The sequence below is a fragment of the Heteronotia binoei genome, chromosome 12, assembly GCF_032191835.1.
Source record: "Heteronotia binoei isolate CCM8104 ecotype False Entrance Well chromosome 12, APGP_CSIRO_Hbin_v1, whole genome shotgun sequence".
In the NCBI taxonomy this organism is placed as follows: Eukaryota; Metazoa; Chordata; class Lepidosauria; order Squamata; family Gekkonidae; genus Heteronotia; species Heteronotia binoei.
Window position 1 is genome coordinate 44,162,243 of NC_083234.1, and position 16,604 is coordinate 44,178,846.

The 16,604-nt window shown below is 44.9% G+C and overlaps 1 protein-coding gene across 3 annotated transcripts in view; it reads right to left on the reverse strand.

Moving 5' to 3' along the window:
* Positions 1-2,707: 2,707 nt before the first annotated feature.
* The window catches only part of ZMAT4 (zinc finger matrin-type 4), a 249,947-nt gene continuing 236,050 nt past the window's right edge, over positions 2,708-16,604 (reverse strand). For all 3 annotated transcript variants that reach the window (XM_060250794.1, XM_060250791.1, XM_060250793.1), the window contains one exon: positions 2,708-3,173. In XM_060250794.1, coding sequence (XP_060106777.1) covers positions 3,169-3,173 — 5 coding nt within the window. In that variant the 3' untranslated portion in view covers positions 2,708-3,168. The remainder of the gene's footprint in view (positions 3,174-16,604) is intronic.

Consider the following 16,604-nt stretch of genomic DNA (forward strand, 5'->3'; position numbering starts at 1 on the left):
GGCTAATTTTTAACTACTTTTCTCTGTTGATGTTTTTATCATATGTTTTTACTTGTAAGCTACCTCAAACAGGTTTTCCAGAGAGGTGGCATAAAGTTTTCTAAATAAATAAATGTATCAAGGATCTGCTGCAATTCAGTGGTTTATTTAGAAATAATATCATAATATTTAAACATTGTATGGTGTTTTGAAAAGTGCAAAGTGCTTCAAATATCCTACATTGCTATAATCATTACACCAATGCTGTAACACAGGAGAGTATTATTATCCACCCATTATAGACAGGAGGAGGCTGGTGACAGAGAGTGAGAGGTTCAGATGAAGGACTTCTGATTCATGGTTCACTCTGTTGGCTAGGACACTACAGTGCAGCTCTCAGGGCTGACGTGTGGGAGTAGGTGAGGTAGGCAGCCACCTAGGGTGCCACCTGACCGTGGGGGTGGGGACCCCATCCCTGTCCCTGCTCATGCTGATCCTTACACTCTGAGTTATCCTATCTTCACTCTGAGCAATCAGAGTGAAGAAAGGACGACGCAGTGTTGCTCAGTTCCCTCTGAAGTGGGAGAGGGCTCGGCCAGCCCATTGCCAAGCACTCTCCCGCTTCAGAGGGAGCTGGGAAGAGGCCGCATGCTTCTTTCTTGTGAGGCCTCTTCCCAGCTCCCTTTGAAGTGGGAGAGGGCTGGGCATGGGGCAGGCCAAGCATTCTTTCTTGACTCAGAGCCTTGGGGGAGGCAGGGGTATGGGGTAGGCCGAGCATTCTTTCTCGGCTCAGAGCCTTGGAGGCCTTGGGGGAGGCAGGGGTGCGGGGCAGGCCGAGCATTCTTTCTGGGTTCAGAGCCTTGGGGGAGGCAGGGTTGCAGGGCAGGCTGAGCATTCTTTCTTGGCTCAGAGCCTTGGGGGAGGCAGGGGTGTGGGGCAGGCCGAGCATTCTTTTTCGGCTCAGAGCCTTGGGGGCCTTGGGGGAGGCAGGGGTGCAGGGCAGGCCAAGCATTCTTTCTCGGCTTAGAGTTTTGGGGGGAGGCAAGGGTGCGGGGCAGGCCGAGCATTCTTTCTTGGCTCAGAGCCTTGGGGGAGGCAGGGGTGTGGGGCAGGCCGAGGATTCTTTTTTGGCTTAGAGCCTTGGGGGCCTTGGGGGAGGCAGGGGTGCAGGGCAGGCCGAGCATTCTTTCTCGGCTTAGAGCCTTGGGGGGAGGCAAGGGTGCGGGGCAGGCCGAGCATTCTTTCTTGGCTCAGAGCCTGGGGGGAGGCAGGGGTGTGGGGCAGGCCGAGCATTCTTTTTCGGCTCAGAGCCTTGGGGGCCTTGGGGGAGGCAGGGGTGCAGGGCAGGCCGAGCATTCTTTCTCGGCTTAGAGCCTTGGGGGGAGGCAAGGGTGCGGGGCAGGCCCAGCATTCTTTCTTGGCTCAGAGCCTGGGGGGAGGCAGGGGTGTGGGGCAGGCCGAGCATTCTTTCTCAGCTCAGAACCTTGGGGGCCTTGGGGGAGGCAGGGTTGCAGGGCAGGCCGAGCATTCTTTCTCGGCGCAGAGCCTTGGGGGAGGCAAGGGTGCAGGGCAGGCCGAGCATTCTTTCTCGGCTCAGAGCCTTGGGGGAGGCAGGGGTGCAGGACAGGCCGAGCATTCTTTCTCGGCTCAGAACCTTGGGGGCCTAGGGGGAGGCAGTGGTGCGGGGCAGGCCGAGCATTCTTTCTCGGCTCAGAACCTTGGGGGCCTAGAGGGAGGCAGGGGTGTGGGGCAGACTGAGCATTCTTTCTCGGCTCAGAACCTTGGGGGCCCTGGGGGAGGCAGGGGTGCGGGGCAGGCCGAGCATTCTTTCTCGGCTCAGAGCCTTGGGGGAGGCAGTGGTGCGGGGCAGGCCGAGCATTCCTTCTCGGTTCAGAGACTTGGGGGCCTTGGGGGAGGCGGGGGGGGCAGGCTGAGCATTCTTTCTTGGCTCAGAGCCTTGGGGGATGCAGGGGTGTGGGGTTCTGCCTGGGGAAGCAGAACCCCTAGCACCGGTGCTGGTAGCTCTCAAACAAAATGAACCTAGATATGACCAGGTCTGACATGCCCAAAGGCCTTAGCAAGATGCAGGGGCAGTTGCCATTGATTGGATGAAACATCCAATGAAATGAACAGAAAACCAAAAGAGTTTCAGTATAGATAGTGAAATATAAGGTGGGGGCATTTTAATATCAGTAGTAAATGGCACCGAAAGGCACGGGGTTCGTGTTTTCATTCCAGTGTAAAATGGTGGTGGGATTCAGTGTTGCCTGAGCTGATCTTCCAGAAAAACAATACATTTTTAGAGAGCTGAAGAAACTTTGAAGGAGGAGGGTCACTGCACACAGTTGTGTAAACATGCATTCTACTTTCATATTTGGTCCAACAAGTTATGCAGACTGTTTCAAAAACCTGCACAGCCTATTTGACTGAGGCAGCAGTGCAATAAAAGAAATCTGTGCACACACCATGTGAAGCAATGCTTCTGGCAAACTAATTTAAATTCTCCTGAGAACTATTATTTCATACCTTTCTGACCTGTCTTTGAAATCCAAAGTTTGGTAACATTAAAGATTCCCTCTAGCTTGCATGAATTTCACGCATGGCTGGCTTTTCCTTTTTCCCCTTAATGTAAGAAAAAAAATGGAAGAAGTCATCCATCATATATCACCCAAAAGATGGAAATTATTTTTTCCTCCCTCTTTATGTGGATGATAAAAACCATGGAGAATAATATGAAGATAACATGTTTATTTCTTGCTGAAGACTGGTTACTTACATCACAATCATGGATAATTTAATAGGATCTTATACTCTCTGAAGAAATCTAAGAATAAATATGAAAAAAGAAAAAAAATTATTCCAGTGGTATCCGAAGATGAACGTGAAAGTTTTGTTTTCTATCTTACAGTTTTAAACATACTCTTGATTTTAGACTGAATATATAGAATCTACTTCCAAAAGGTAAAAAAGTCCATCTGAATCTTGTTACTCACCACAAAATAAAAAATAAAAGTAAAATCCATTCATAGTCCAAAAGCAAAGATTAGCTATACATTTATGATGCCACACAGGTAGTGCTTATTGTCCAAGAAAGCATCATGTCTGTAGGCAAAGGGCTCTTCTGCAAAGAAGAAATCTGGGCCGGGAACATTTCACTGACTCAGAGATTGATGCCCCTCTATTGGTTCTTCAGGCTGCAAAAGAAAAAAGAAAAATGAAGAATAGGGTGCATTAAAACCTTGCTAGGAACCATCTGCTTGCAGGAGAGGAGAGAAAAGGGCCTGGAGGTCAGCCTACCCTCCTTTCAGTGGTTCTAGCCTTCCACTCATTAACTGCCAGTGTAGGATTCTCTTCTTCTACCATAAAACTCAAGGAAGCTTATAGAGGGCTTTTAGGAGGTCTCCCATTCTAACACTGTCCAGATGCCAGACAACTCAGGACCCATGTGATGCATGGTTTTCAGAGTCCATCTTGTGTCTGCCCTGGCTCCTGCCAACCAGATGTGCACTGGGAGTTCTGTGGTGAAACTGAAATTCTCAGGTATGGGGCAGCCTGATTAAGATTGGGCCCATGGTGCATAAGGAGAGGGGGCTTAAGCCCTCCCCCATTCCAATTTCCAGTTAACTCCTTCCCCATTCCAGTTTGGTCTTGGAGAGCTGATACTCATGCTTTTGATGAAGCACAGGTGCACTGATAATAGTTTTCCCAAAAACAAAAAGAGTGGCTTTCTAGGGACATTTCACATTGAGAAAATAGCACAATCTCCCCCCCCCCCTGTCATGGTGCCAACTGAAACTGGGCCCCTGAATGCTCAAAAATTAAGTTGCAACAAGGAACTCCCAGCATGCATCTGGTCAACAGTTCTTAGAGGAGACCTGCAAACAATATGTTGTATAGTCTACTTCAACAAACTTACTGCATTACTTACATCAAGTATTGCTAAAGGATGGTTGGACAGCTGTTACACATGTTGTTGTTCTAGTCTATGAAATCGTTGCAAGTTACCATGAGTGCTTGTTAAAAAGGTAATAAAAAAGCAAGACATAAATTTACAAGCTCTGATCATGGCACAAATGTATTGGAGGCTTTTTTGCTTCAAGCAGGGATGAGAGGGATTCTCCATTCTGCTTCTTTTTTTGTTTCTTAATTTTGTGCTGCCTTGATTCTAAAATTAGGCAAAATTCTAAAATTAATTCTGGAACTAGCTGAACAGTGTGTTCACATTTGCTGCAACTTCTGTTTACTGTCTGTACATCTGAACATTTTCCTGTCCCTATATTACAGATGCACATGTGCACATTGATAAAACATTGCAAAAAAGACAGCGATCTTCAGATAATTGTATATATGTGTGGCAGAATTTCTATTGGGGTTGGTTCTCTTAAATTGGCCATAAAGGGTCCAAGCTATCCAGCACTATCAAGCATTCATATTGCTAATAACAACTTAGGCTGAGAGTTAGAAATGTAGGTCAGTAGAAAGTAGGTGAAAGGCAAGAGTTATCTGAGGGCAACCTAAGCCTTATATGGTAAGAGCAGGAACTGGATAGAGTAAAGATAACTGGCCATCTGCAGATGCAGCTGGTGGTTCTGGAATGTAGTTGATGTATATTATAAGATAAGATGATGATGAAATAGAGATAAGTGATACCAGTTTCCAGGGGAAAACTCTATAAACCCTGAAATTTTGAGGAGAAGTTGCTGATCTGCACTGGAGACAGGAGACTGTCTCTATACCGGTCATGCCAAACGACTTGGGACTTAGACTCTAACCAGAAAAATGTAGACTAGCAGGGTGTAGTCCTTGTTGGGACTTAGACTTTTTATAGACCTATGCTTTATGCTTGACTGTAGAACTATGCTCGACTATATTCTAACTGTAACTGTATCCTGAAATTGTACTAATGTTATCTAATTGCTTTGCTTTTCCACTTATATTTTAAGCCTTCTTTCAGAAGCTTGGAGTCTAAAAAAGTTTATCTGTGTATTTGTTCATATGTATGAGTTTCTGAAAACTACTTGTTTGGGTTACTGAGGGTATAAAAGTACTGAGGTGTACTAAAATAAATCCCTCTTCAATATGCCTGCATCCGGAGTCTTCTGGTGTAATGTTTTGCTGATGCACACATGTATTCAGGTAAAAGTCCACACATGTAAAAAAAAATTCATTCAACCATACATAGAACCACAACCAGAATGTCTTTTTGCCAGGTTTTATCAAGCACATGTGCAATGGAAATTGAGAGAGGAAGCAGGGAAAACAGGGAGGCAAAAGAGGAACAGAAAGGCATGAGAAATAGTACATGCACAGTCAGTGCTCTGTACAAACTATGTGAGAAAAAAAATCCTATAAAAATGGTGGTTTCCTAAGGAATTGTTTCCATTCTAGAAACAAGACTGGGTAATTCTGAATACCAAAACTCATGAGGAAAATTTTGGAAGAATCCCTAGTTTTAAAGACCTGATTATCACCTTTATATGGTCTCTTATGGGCTTCGTATTCCCCATAAATTCCTCTCTAATTTCTTTTTTTTTTTAAACCTGGAGGGGTGACAATAATTATTGCCATCATTAAACTTTGGCAGTAGGAATCAGGAAGAAAATTCAGAGGCGAAGGAGGGTGGGCTACCATAGCTCCATCTTAGATCAGATGCCAGACCATCTGTGATCTGGTTCTTGCCTGAAATGGATCCAGATGGAACTCGTAAGAAGCTTCAAGGCCCTGGCAAGTGATAATGACATCACTGTTATGTCTTGGCACAGGCACTCCTCTCTGCTCTCTCATGCAGGGTACTCAGCAGAAATGGCAGTGATGGCAGGGAAGGCTCCATAGATGGCTCAATGGCTGCCGGAGGATCTCAGGGTCTGGATGCTGCCACATCTATAGAAAATGAATTCCAGGAGATTCCTGTTGCCATGGGGATATTGTACCAACAGAAAGGATGCTCAGGGAATAGATTCCAGTTACTCCCAAGAAATTTCCAATGTGGATGAATGTACATGTCTGTTCATCACCAGTGATGAATCTTGTCTATGTAGGAAATACTTGATGGTACACATACTAAAAAGCTCCCCATGTTCATGGTACTCTGGACAGCTCCTCTCTATGCCCAAAGACCATGATTTGTTCTTAAAAGACAAGGCAGATATTTGCACCCTTTCCAATGTGAAAGTGCTTTGGTGAAATCTGGTTGTAGCTCTACATTTTATACAATTTAAAGGGATGCAGAAACAATGAGTAATAAGTCTTTCTCAAGTGCTTTCTTTTTTTAAAAAAAGCACTTAGCTCACAAACCATTCAATTATTTTCAAACAGTGATCAAAGCACTTAAGCATATCAAGATATCTGTTTTCCCCTTCCACCAAAAAAGGAAAGGCAAGATCTTCAGTCTCTCAATGATGGAAATATTACGCACTCCCTTTTTAGAGGCAGTGCAATTATTCAGATTCTTTCCAGCAGCACTGTAGTAAGACAATTTTAAATGCCTTTAAATCCCATCTAGCTTTTATAATTATTCATGTGCTAAGAGTTATTATTGCGCCACAGACCTCTTTTTCATAGATTAGTCAGTTCCCTGCATGACACAGAAAACACACAGAATAAACATATGCTATTAAAAAAAAGTTGCAGTAATTTAGATTACAAAAAAATAAAAATAAAATCCTTTTCTAACTGGCATCAGATATGCTTTACTGCTTTGGTGCTTAACAAAATTTCATGGAGTTTAAGAGAAACCTAACCAGGGGGAGAAACTAGATCATCTTGGCAGAAATCAGTTTTGATTATTTTTGTGGATTTCTGCTTTTAAAAACAGAACTAGGACAAACACAGTGAAAGAAAACGTTTCCTGCCTAATGAAGATATTCATTCATTTGAATGCTGCAGAAGCCTCTTTGGGAGCAAGAGAGAAGCCTGGGCCCTAATGATGCATCTTGGAATGGTAAAGGATGATCAACAGAGGGCTCTGGAAGAGCCACAGTGGAGTTACTCTTGCAGTGGTGTGAAACTAATGCAAAAACATCAGCCCACCCACTTTAGATTCCAAGCAAACCTTAGCTATGGTACCTGTTTCCAATACCAGAGTGCCATTAGGAAAAGAAAACAAAACAACTGCATTAATATTTATCCATGGCCTGAGGAATGTTCAGCATATTATCCATTCTTTTCTTTGAGAGTCAATATAGTGGTTTAAAGTGTTGCACAAGGATCAGGAACAGCCAGGTTCAAAGCCTTAGTCTGCCACAAAATTTATTGGGTGAACTTGGGCCAGCCACACGCTGTCAACCTCACAGGATTGGTATTCGGGTAAAATGGAAGAGGGGAAACTGAAATGTGCCACCCTTTCCTTGGCAAAAAAGGTGGGAATAAAAATGTAAATAAATAAGGGAGTTTTCAGCTTGCTAAATATGGATGTTTGGAGCAGATTCACCAAAACAGCCAGACTTTAGGGATGAGTAAATGTGTGCTATTTTGTTTCTTTTAAAATGTTTTATATTTTTAATACAGTAAATACCTTTCTATCATATCTGTATGTAGTATGATTTCATAACATTTTGACAGCTGCCATAAGAGCAAAATAGGCTTCAGCATTCCATGTAAATGTAGGCTGAGCTGAAAGGTCCATTTCAAAAATAGCCTGGCATCAGGCTGTGTCAGGTACCCACCCTCTGGAAGCCTCAACCAGCTCTTGAAAGGTTCCTCAACTTCCCCTACAGATTTTTATGAACTCTCCCAGGCTCTGGCTGGCTCACATCCCAGTCTTCTGATTGACTGGGAGCCTTATAAAAGTCACTGTACATTCTGTCCAACAAGCAGCATTGCCTGATTGCAATCTGCCTGACCTATCTATCTAATCTCAATTCCCAGCCCCCCATATAGAAATATACCCTCTGGTCCTGATTGATTTCACTGGTCTGCCCCTTCCCAGAGTCCTAATGACACAGCTACAAATGCACATTTTGAGGTTCATGCACCGAGGGGTGGGGGGAATGCAAAGGAATTCCAAGGGAAAGAAACAAGACTAACACAATTTCTCAGAGAAATTGCTTGCATGGCTTGTGTGCACCCAGGAGTGAGAAAGCATACCCTTGTCCCAGCAGCAGCAGCAAAGGGGAATGGGCAGTCATGACATCCAGATACCCCTTCTCATACCCTTCACTCCTGGCAACACACACCACCCCACTGCTCCACTCCCCCCCCCCATTAACTGCAGGCTAACAGTGACCATGCCACAAAAACCTGTGCCCCTGAAACCCCTTTTCTTTTGCATTCTGTACTGAGCAGTGCTGTAGTGCTACAGAGCAGCTCAGCAGGGAAAGGAGGAAATAAACCCTCTACAGAGCATTGGTGGGGTGTGGCATGGCAGTGAGGTGCCTCACTGCACTCTGAATGTGGAATTTAGCTCTGCTCTCCTCTCAGGAATGGCAACAGAGGAATGGATTTCCTCTTTCATGGATTGCCCTTTCAGCTCCTCTTTAAGATGCAGACCTCTTGTTTTTCATGCTGGGAAAATAGATGTGGAAGCAGCTCAGGTTATGTCCTTACCTGAATCTGCAAAAAACCATTAATGCACAGGCATGCTAAGCTATGGAAACTCATCAGCATCTCATTGGCGCAAGCGATGGTGAAAAATTTTGGACATGGCGAAGGGGTTAAGAAACTAACCCCCCAGTCAGTAATTGCCAAGCTCTTATGAACTGAGCCCAGCTTTCTATGACAATCAGGACTGCCCCCTATGACAGTCCTGATCTTATTTTTTTAATTTATGCATATCCACCTTTTTTTAGTGAAACTCAAGGGAGATTAGTCCTAATCATAACATGGGAGGCAGTTTTGATCAGCAAACTATGCATGCATGGACGAGTTAAACTCCGCACCCGCACCCACTTGTGTGGTGCCTGCCTGAAGCAAGGGTCCATGCAGTGGCTATTTCTAGTTTAAATCAGCTGGGAGGACTCTTGCATCAATCTCCTTGATTCTCATCTAGCTAGGAGACTGGTTATCTGTATAGCAAAAATTTCAAAAACCACCACAAAGGGACAGAAGTGATACAAGAGGGACAACTCATGAAGATCCTTGAAAATAAACCTAAGCAGCTTAGCAAATATGAGAAGAGGAAGCCAATGGGGCGATGCAGTTTTGGATTATTAGTCCAACAATCCTAATCTATTCTTGTCAGTCTTTATATGTACTGGATTTGCTTATAAACTGAAGAGAACTTTAAAAAAGGAAATGTAATCACAGGGGGGGGGGGTGACATTTCCCCCCCCAGCATGATAGATATAATATTTTGATTAGCTCAGGTCTCAGGATGACAAAGCAGCTTATGTTAATAAATACCAGCTCCAATTAAGCATCTGTGCTCAGAGTCTAAATAAAACCAACCGCTACTGTGCATTATGTCACACCAGTCCCCATTAAGTCATCCAGGCTTCAGCTGGAGAATTCACAATTACTGGGGGATCTGCCAGTAAAAAAAAAAATATCCCCCGCTTTCCTATGATCTTAAAGGCATGTGCTCTTCTACAATTTCATGGGAATTGTCAAGTGGTGGTGCTATATATAAACATTTTTGAAACAACTTGGAACATTTTGGGTAGTGTAAGGAGGTGAGAAATGCCCCCTCATTTATTCTCTCTCTCTCTCTGGTTTCTGGTCTTATTACTGTTTTACTTCTTCCTCTGCTGATTTTTTTGCACAATTTTTGAGTCTTCCTGTTTTCAAAAAGATTAAGCCAATCAGGAATCATGTAGGGAACATGATTATGTCCATGGCACCACACAGTCAATCAAATTTGACAATTATAAAATCTGCAAATATATATGCTTTGCTCTCAGCAAGGATACCCTCCCCCCGCTTCAACCACTGCTTTCTGCTGGCCAGATCAAGAGAATCAGACTTAGGGCCAAAATACATAATACGTTTGACATGCATCAGATCATGGCATGATCAGCCCAACTTGTGGTCACCCATTTGATCAGGGAAACTCATCATCAAAGTGTGTTTCACTATTTGATTCAGGAGCACTGGCAGGGAAGGCATCAGGCTTCCCTCCCATGCCTTTTTCATCAGCAGAAATGGCCATGGGGTTTGTTTGCCCTTTCCTCTGGGCCTACTAGTGAAAACCATGCAGGAGGGAAGCCCTCATTGGCTCAGCAAGAGGAAAAATTCCTGTCTGCAGAAGTTTCATTCAGTGCAATGTGGAAAAACAGAGGATCTTTGGCCCATTTGCCTTTGCAGTGGGAACATATCCCTATTTCACCATGAACGATTTTACACCTTTTTCAGTCCTGTCTCAGAGCTGCACAGAAATGCCCCCCCTCATTCCAGCTCAGCTCTGTTACTGATGCATTATGATTGCTTAACTTTATCATTTGCTTTCCCACTGTTTTTGAATCTGAGCTACACTCATCTCATTTGCATTTGTTTGAATTGCTTTAATCTAAAGTGCTGGGGGAAAATCTATTTTTGTTGCTGTTGTTGGTGTCTGAATCACTGTCAGTGTCCTAGGTACTCTCTCTGTATTTATTTATTTATGTATTTGATCTGTCACTTGCCCTAAACTGAGTGAAGTTTTTTGTTGTTGTTATTGGGGTTGGGAGAGTTATGGCCTATCTTTGTTTAATGTGCAGAATCGCTTCCAGGAAAACAACTTTTATGAATTGAAAGACAGTGCCCTGCTATATTTTTTAAAAGGCCAGTTCATAGTCACAAAGAGCAAAGGCACTGATCCCCAAACTTTTTATTTTGGGGGCATAGTTTTTCTTGGGTTAAAACAGAGAGAATACTTCTAACTTACACTCATGGCAATAGTGATGCTTCCAGGATTCCACAATTTTGTTAGCAGCAAGAAACCAGTTTGGAGTGCTGTACTAGGAGTACAGGGATCTGAACCCAAGTCCAACTTCTGCTATAGAGTTCTCAAGGCCAAACTACATGAGTTTTTTTAAAAACAAACTGGGCCCAGGTTTTGGGTTCTCCTGACCCAACTTGCCTTCCTCACAGCAGCTGCATGGAAAATCCATTATTCTGTGGCTACCCAGTTTGGTTTGGACAACAGTGGAGGGAGAGGAGAGGTTCCTGCCTCCCCCCCCCCCAAAAAAATGTTATTTTCTTGAACCAAAATGGCCTCAAGGAAGAATCCCCCCTCCCTTTGCAGCTGCATATGCACAGAATGCTGTATATGTAGCTCCAAAGAGGAGCAAATAACTGCCCTGGGGCCATTACAGCTTGGGCAAATGGTTGGGGAGGGGGAAGGTTAGGAGCATGTTTTCTCCTTGCTGCCCTTTGAAATGAATGTTCCACAAAGCTGCTTGTGTGGCTGTTGGAAAAAGTCTTCTGCAGTTTGGCTCAGTGGTTGACTTTAGGCCGGTTTCTAACCTACCTTAAAAAGTTACTGTGAAGATAAAATAGGAAGAGAAAACAGGTAGTGTGGCCAGTGTCAGGGAATCCCACTTTACCCAAACCTCCACATACTAGAAGAAAGGGGGTGGGCTAGGGAATCAATTGAGTGGCATAGAGCATGGTTTTTCCAGGGCATACCTCAGCAACCTGTCATGTCACACTAGCATGGCCCTGCGAGAAGCTGACAGAAATTAAACAGGGCTGAGAAGAATGTTCATCAATACTGTTCTTCCCCTTTATGAAAGTTATTTATGGGTTTTTATTTAAAAATGTATATTCTGCTTTCCCAGTGTTCCAGCATATTATCAAGATCCTTAAAAATCACAACAAAAATTTAAAAGCACAGTGAACTGTAAAAAAACTTCCAGTCCTTCTAAAAAGATAAAAATGGCTCTCCTCACCTCCAAAGGAAGGTGGTTTCCTAGAACAGGAACTGCCAGAAGGATACACCCCGTCCCCCAATTGTGGTTCAGTGGAACTCTGTTCTTCTGGCCCTGTTCTGACCTAAGAGAAGTGAGTGCACATGGAGAGAGATGATCCTACAACTGTGTGGTACTCAGACCATGAAGGACTTTCAAGGTTAAAAGCAACACTTCCACTAGCCTCTGAAAACAGTTAATGTTAACATTTCAATCCCTCCCCCCGCCCGCCCGCCCGCCCGCCCAGGAGAAACGTTTCACTGCATTCCACAGCAGGGACATGATGAGAAGGTTTTATTTGGGGCGAGGGGGGCTCACAACATGGATCCAGCAAGCCATATGCAGCCTTTGGGCCACAAGTTGCGCAGTCATGTTTTAGGCATTTGTTTTATGCCTGTCCTTTTTAGCAAGAAGTGCTTTTCTAATTGATTGTAATGTTTTCTGATGTGCAAATTGCATCGGCTATTGCATAATTCATGATTCAATCCTTTGGGGAGGAAAAAACAACAATAAAGTAAGGAAACCTGACTCTGACTGTTATGTGCCTTCCTTTAAACTCAGCCATCTCCCAACTGCAGAGTGTAGCCTGGAGCTCCTAGCTCCTCATTTTTAACCATTGACTAAAGACTAGCCACTCCTTCTGAGTGCTCAGCAAAACATCAGAATGATAATCAGCTAGACAAGGGGCCATCAGCAAGCAGGGATGCAATTCTTGCCTCAAGAGGCTCAGGGCAGCACGCACACACCCTCCTCATTTTATCCTCACAACTGAGTTGTGTAGGCTGAGAGAGAGTATAATTGGCCCAATGTCACCCATAGCAATACAGGGATCAGAACCCAATAGGGTTGCCAGACCTCTGGTGTGTGGGGGGTGCCTCCAGTTTTGGGTGCTCCTCTCTGCCACCAGTCAGCTGGCTGCCAGGGAGGAATTACTTCCCCAAACAATCAAAAAGCCAGAAATAAATGTGAAGTACCTATGTCACCTGCAAGTGACATAGGCACATATGCGATGTTGGGGGATGGCACTCTGGTTTTTGGGTAAAACATTATGATTAGAAGCTAATTCTGCCATAGAGGTTTTGCCCACAAACCAGAATGTAGCCCCCAACATGTCTACGTCACTTTTGGGTGACATAGGCATGTTGCATTTATTTCCGGCTTCTTCCCTCCACACTTCCAGTAAGTTTACCCCATTCCCCACCTGCTGATCTGATAAATCTGACAAACCTAGAGCCCAAGCCTCCAATACCCTTGGGCCCAATTCTCAAACCACTATAATTAAGTTATTACAAGTCCAAGTTTGCTGTAGTGGTTAAGCGTGCAGACTCTTATCTGGAAGAACTGGGTTTGATTCCCCACTCCTCCACTTGCACCTGCTGGAATGGCCCTGGGTCAGCCCTAGCTCTGGCAGAGGATGTCCTTGAAAGGGCAGCTGCTGTGAGAATCCTCTCAGCCCCACCCACCTCACAGGGTGTCTGCTGTGGGGGAGGAAGATAAAGGAGATTGTGAGCAGCTCTGAGACTCTGAGATTCGGAGTGGAGGACAGGGTATAAATCCAATATTACTTCTGTATGGCATCCCAATCTGGATTGGATCTTATGAAGGTGCTATCGAACGTGTCCAATCCAAATTCTTGCATAAAATTCTGGGCATGCCAAAATGTGTCCCATATGCAGTCATCTGCTTAGAAACTGGCATGTCTTTAATGGTTATTAGTGCATGGCTCATGACCTTCAAATCCTGGTTACGCTTGCACTACAACTCTGAACCGGGGAGCTATATCTCTCAAATGCTCTCTGAATTTAATTTGTCAAATTGGTCAGCACAAATTGAGGGAAAAATAAAAGCAATGGGTTTATCCCTAGAACTATTGTCCATGCTGTCCTTCACCACTGCAGCCCAACAAATTAAAAACAGGTTGCTAGATATCGAGCGCCAAGACCTATACAGTCTGGCTAAGAAAACTTGTTCCCCACTGAGTTTTGAAATCTCTCTTAGTACTGGGAAAATGGCCTCATATCTATCCATCTTGCAGGTGCCACAGCAGCGTAGAGCTTTTTCCCTTGCCAGATGCAACGCCATGCCCTCTGCCATTCTTTATGGCAGATTTAACAAACAGCCTACTCAGTCAGATACTGTCTCTGTAAGCAAAAATGTGTGGAGTCAGTTACTCATATTCTTTATTGTAATTTGTATACAGATCTTCATCACAAGTATTTACATCCTCTTTTAGTTAGTATGGTTGATTGTTCTGATGCACTTAAGGTCTATAATCTTTTGAACGATACTTCATCTAGTGTCACTGAGAAAGTGGCTAAGTTTCTTTATTCTGTTTTAAAGGCACGCCAGAGGATCTCATAGAAATAGTTTATGTTTATGCTTTTCCTGATGTATATGTATGCAATCGTTCCATTTTATCTTTTTTTTAATTTAAACCAATTTGCTCTGATTATACATCTATATATTTTATGCCAATAAAGGCTAACTTGACTTGACTTGAAAATCCAATATCTTCTTCTTTGTATTAACCCAAGCCACTCCAGAGACTCTCTGATGGTACTTCTTAGTTCCTTTCCATGCCTAAATACAGTTCCGAGGCTAAAGAACTTACAGATTCAGTTACTTCATTAGACTAAATACCATTTTAGCCTAGCTCAGAACCTGGAGTTCCTGACAGTTCCTTCTGTGTGCTTCAACACATCTCCCAGTGGAAATTAAGCTCACTTGGTTGCTGTACCAAATCTACAGGACACACCACAAGGATCAATGTTGTGACAAGAAGACAAATTGCAGATTTATACCCCGCCCTTCTCTCTGAATCAGAGACTCAGAGTGGCTTACAATCTTCCATGTCTTCACCCCCCACAACAGACACCCTGTGAGGTGGGTGGGGCTGAGAGGGCTCTCACAGCAGCTGCCCTTTCAAGGACAACCTCTGTGAAAGTCTTGTCAATAAAGACAGCAGCCCTCAAGCCAAGAGGGCCAATCTACATGATGAGTCCATTCTATTACATCACTTTAGCTTTATGAAGAAAGTCTGATCATACTGACCACATTTACCACAGCTTTCTCCTGCAATCATGTGGCTGCAGTGACACGTGACATGTCTGTAGTGACCCCAGACACTTTGGTGTCCAAGGAGAAAAAACAAACACAAATAATGGACAATTTGCTGCCCTTAAATGGTGCCTGAGGGTGTCTGCCTGATTCTATTTAATGGCAGAGCTGGCTCTGAGCTATGTTCTGTTTCAAATGAATTTCTCTCTCTCTCTCTGCCTGAGAGACAATGCCACAGTGACTAATACAGGGCAGGGGGCTTTGTCACATTCTGTCTGCCACTAAAAATAAAGGCTAAGGTTGACATGTGATTTCCCTCAATTGTTTTGGAACTGGCACAACCCCATTAGGGGAGCTCCAAACAACTCTTGCTGTCCATTTACCACTGGTCCCTATGGAAACCAGCCTGCTTGAAAGGGCTGTGATCAGTACAAACAACATACTCAACAAATTCCCTGGTTTCTCCAAGTCTGGTGTCACTTATTGTAATCACATGTGTGTGTGTGTGTGTTTGTGTGTGTGTGCGTATGCAGAGTGTATACAGAAAAAAAATACACTGGTTTCAGGAAAAAAGCTAATCAGACAATGACTTGATCACTCTTGCCTGCTTCCTGTGGCAAGTTTTTCATCCTTGCACTCCCTAAAAGATGTTACATAGCCTATACATATTTTAACATATAATATGCAAGAACTATGGTCAGTTTAACAGAAGATCTTCTCAGGAAGAGAAGGAGCAGCTGGATTCATTTTAGAAAGTAGGCTTCCCCAATCCCCCGCCTGGGCAGGGGCCCCCCTATTTGGAGCCTCCATCCCCCGCGCCCCCAAAATCTGGAAAGTGGGGGGGGGGGAATGGCGGCCCTTCCCACCCAGCCCCGATATCAGCAGCTTCTCTTCTCCCCTTCCTGTTTTGTCTTCTCGCCCTCAGCGGCCGTGTCTGCCTGTCTGAGGCGTCGTCTCCGTCTCTTCCTCGCCCTCTCTGCAAACTCAGGTCAACCATGGCGAGGGTTGGGTTGTGAGGAAAGTGGGGGGGGGGCTGTGAAGAAGGAAGGGGGGAGCGAAAGAGGGAGGGCGGCTTCTCCCTCAGGATGGCAGGGCGTCAGGGCGCAGGAGGCGGAGGAGGGGCAGGCTTGGGGGAAGCGCTGCAGTCGTCGTCCTACTGCGGCGGAGGAGCCGCCACGGAGCCCGCCTGCGAGCTCTTTGAAGCTTGCCAGAATGGGGATTTGGGAAGCCTACAACCATGTGAAGAAGGAAGGGGGGAGCGAAAGAGGGAGGGCTTTTCCTGGGGTTGGGGAGGAGTTTGCATTTGCAGGGCGAAGGAGGAGCCGCCACGGAGCCCGCCTGCGAGCTCTTTGAAGCTTGCCAGAATGGCAACGTGGAGCGCGTAAAGCGCCTGGTGCAGCCAGAGAACGTGAACACAGACGCGGCCGGCAGGAAATCCAGCCCCCTCCATTTCGCCGCAGGTACGACCAGCCCTGGCCCTTCCCTTCTCTCTCTCCTCTGCCGCCTCCGCTCCGGGTCTCTTGTGGGGGACTCTTCCCTTCCCTCCTCGAAGGTGCTGCTTGTTTATCTTAAGGCTGGAGTGGAAGGAAGGGATCATTTCCCCAGCGGCCTCTTTGGGCTCGTCCAGGCTTTGTGTGTGGAGACTGGCATCAGTACCAGTGTGCCCTCTAAGCTGCGGTAGATTTTTAGCCTCCAGCTCACACATTTTTTATCCTTAGCTCAGGAAGGATGATCCTAGAGCACAAT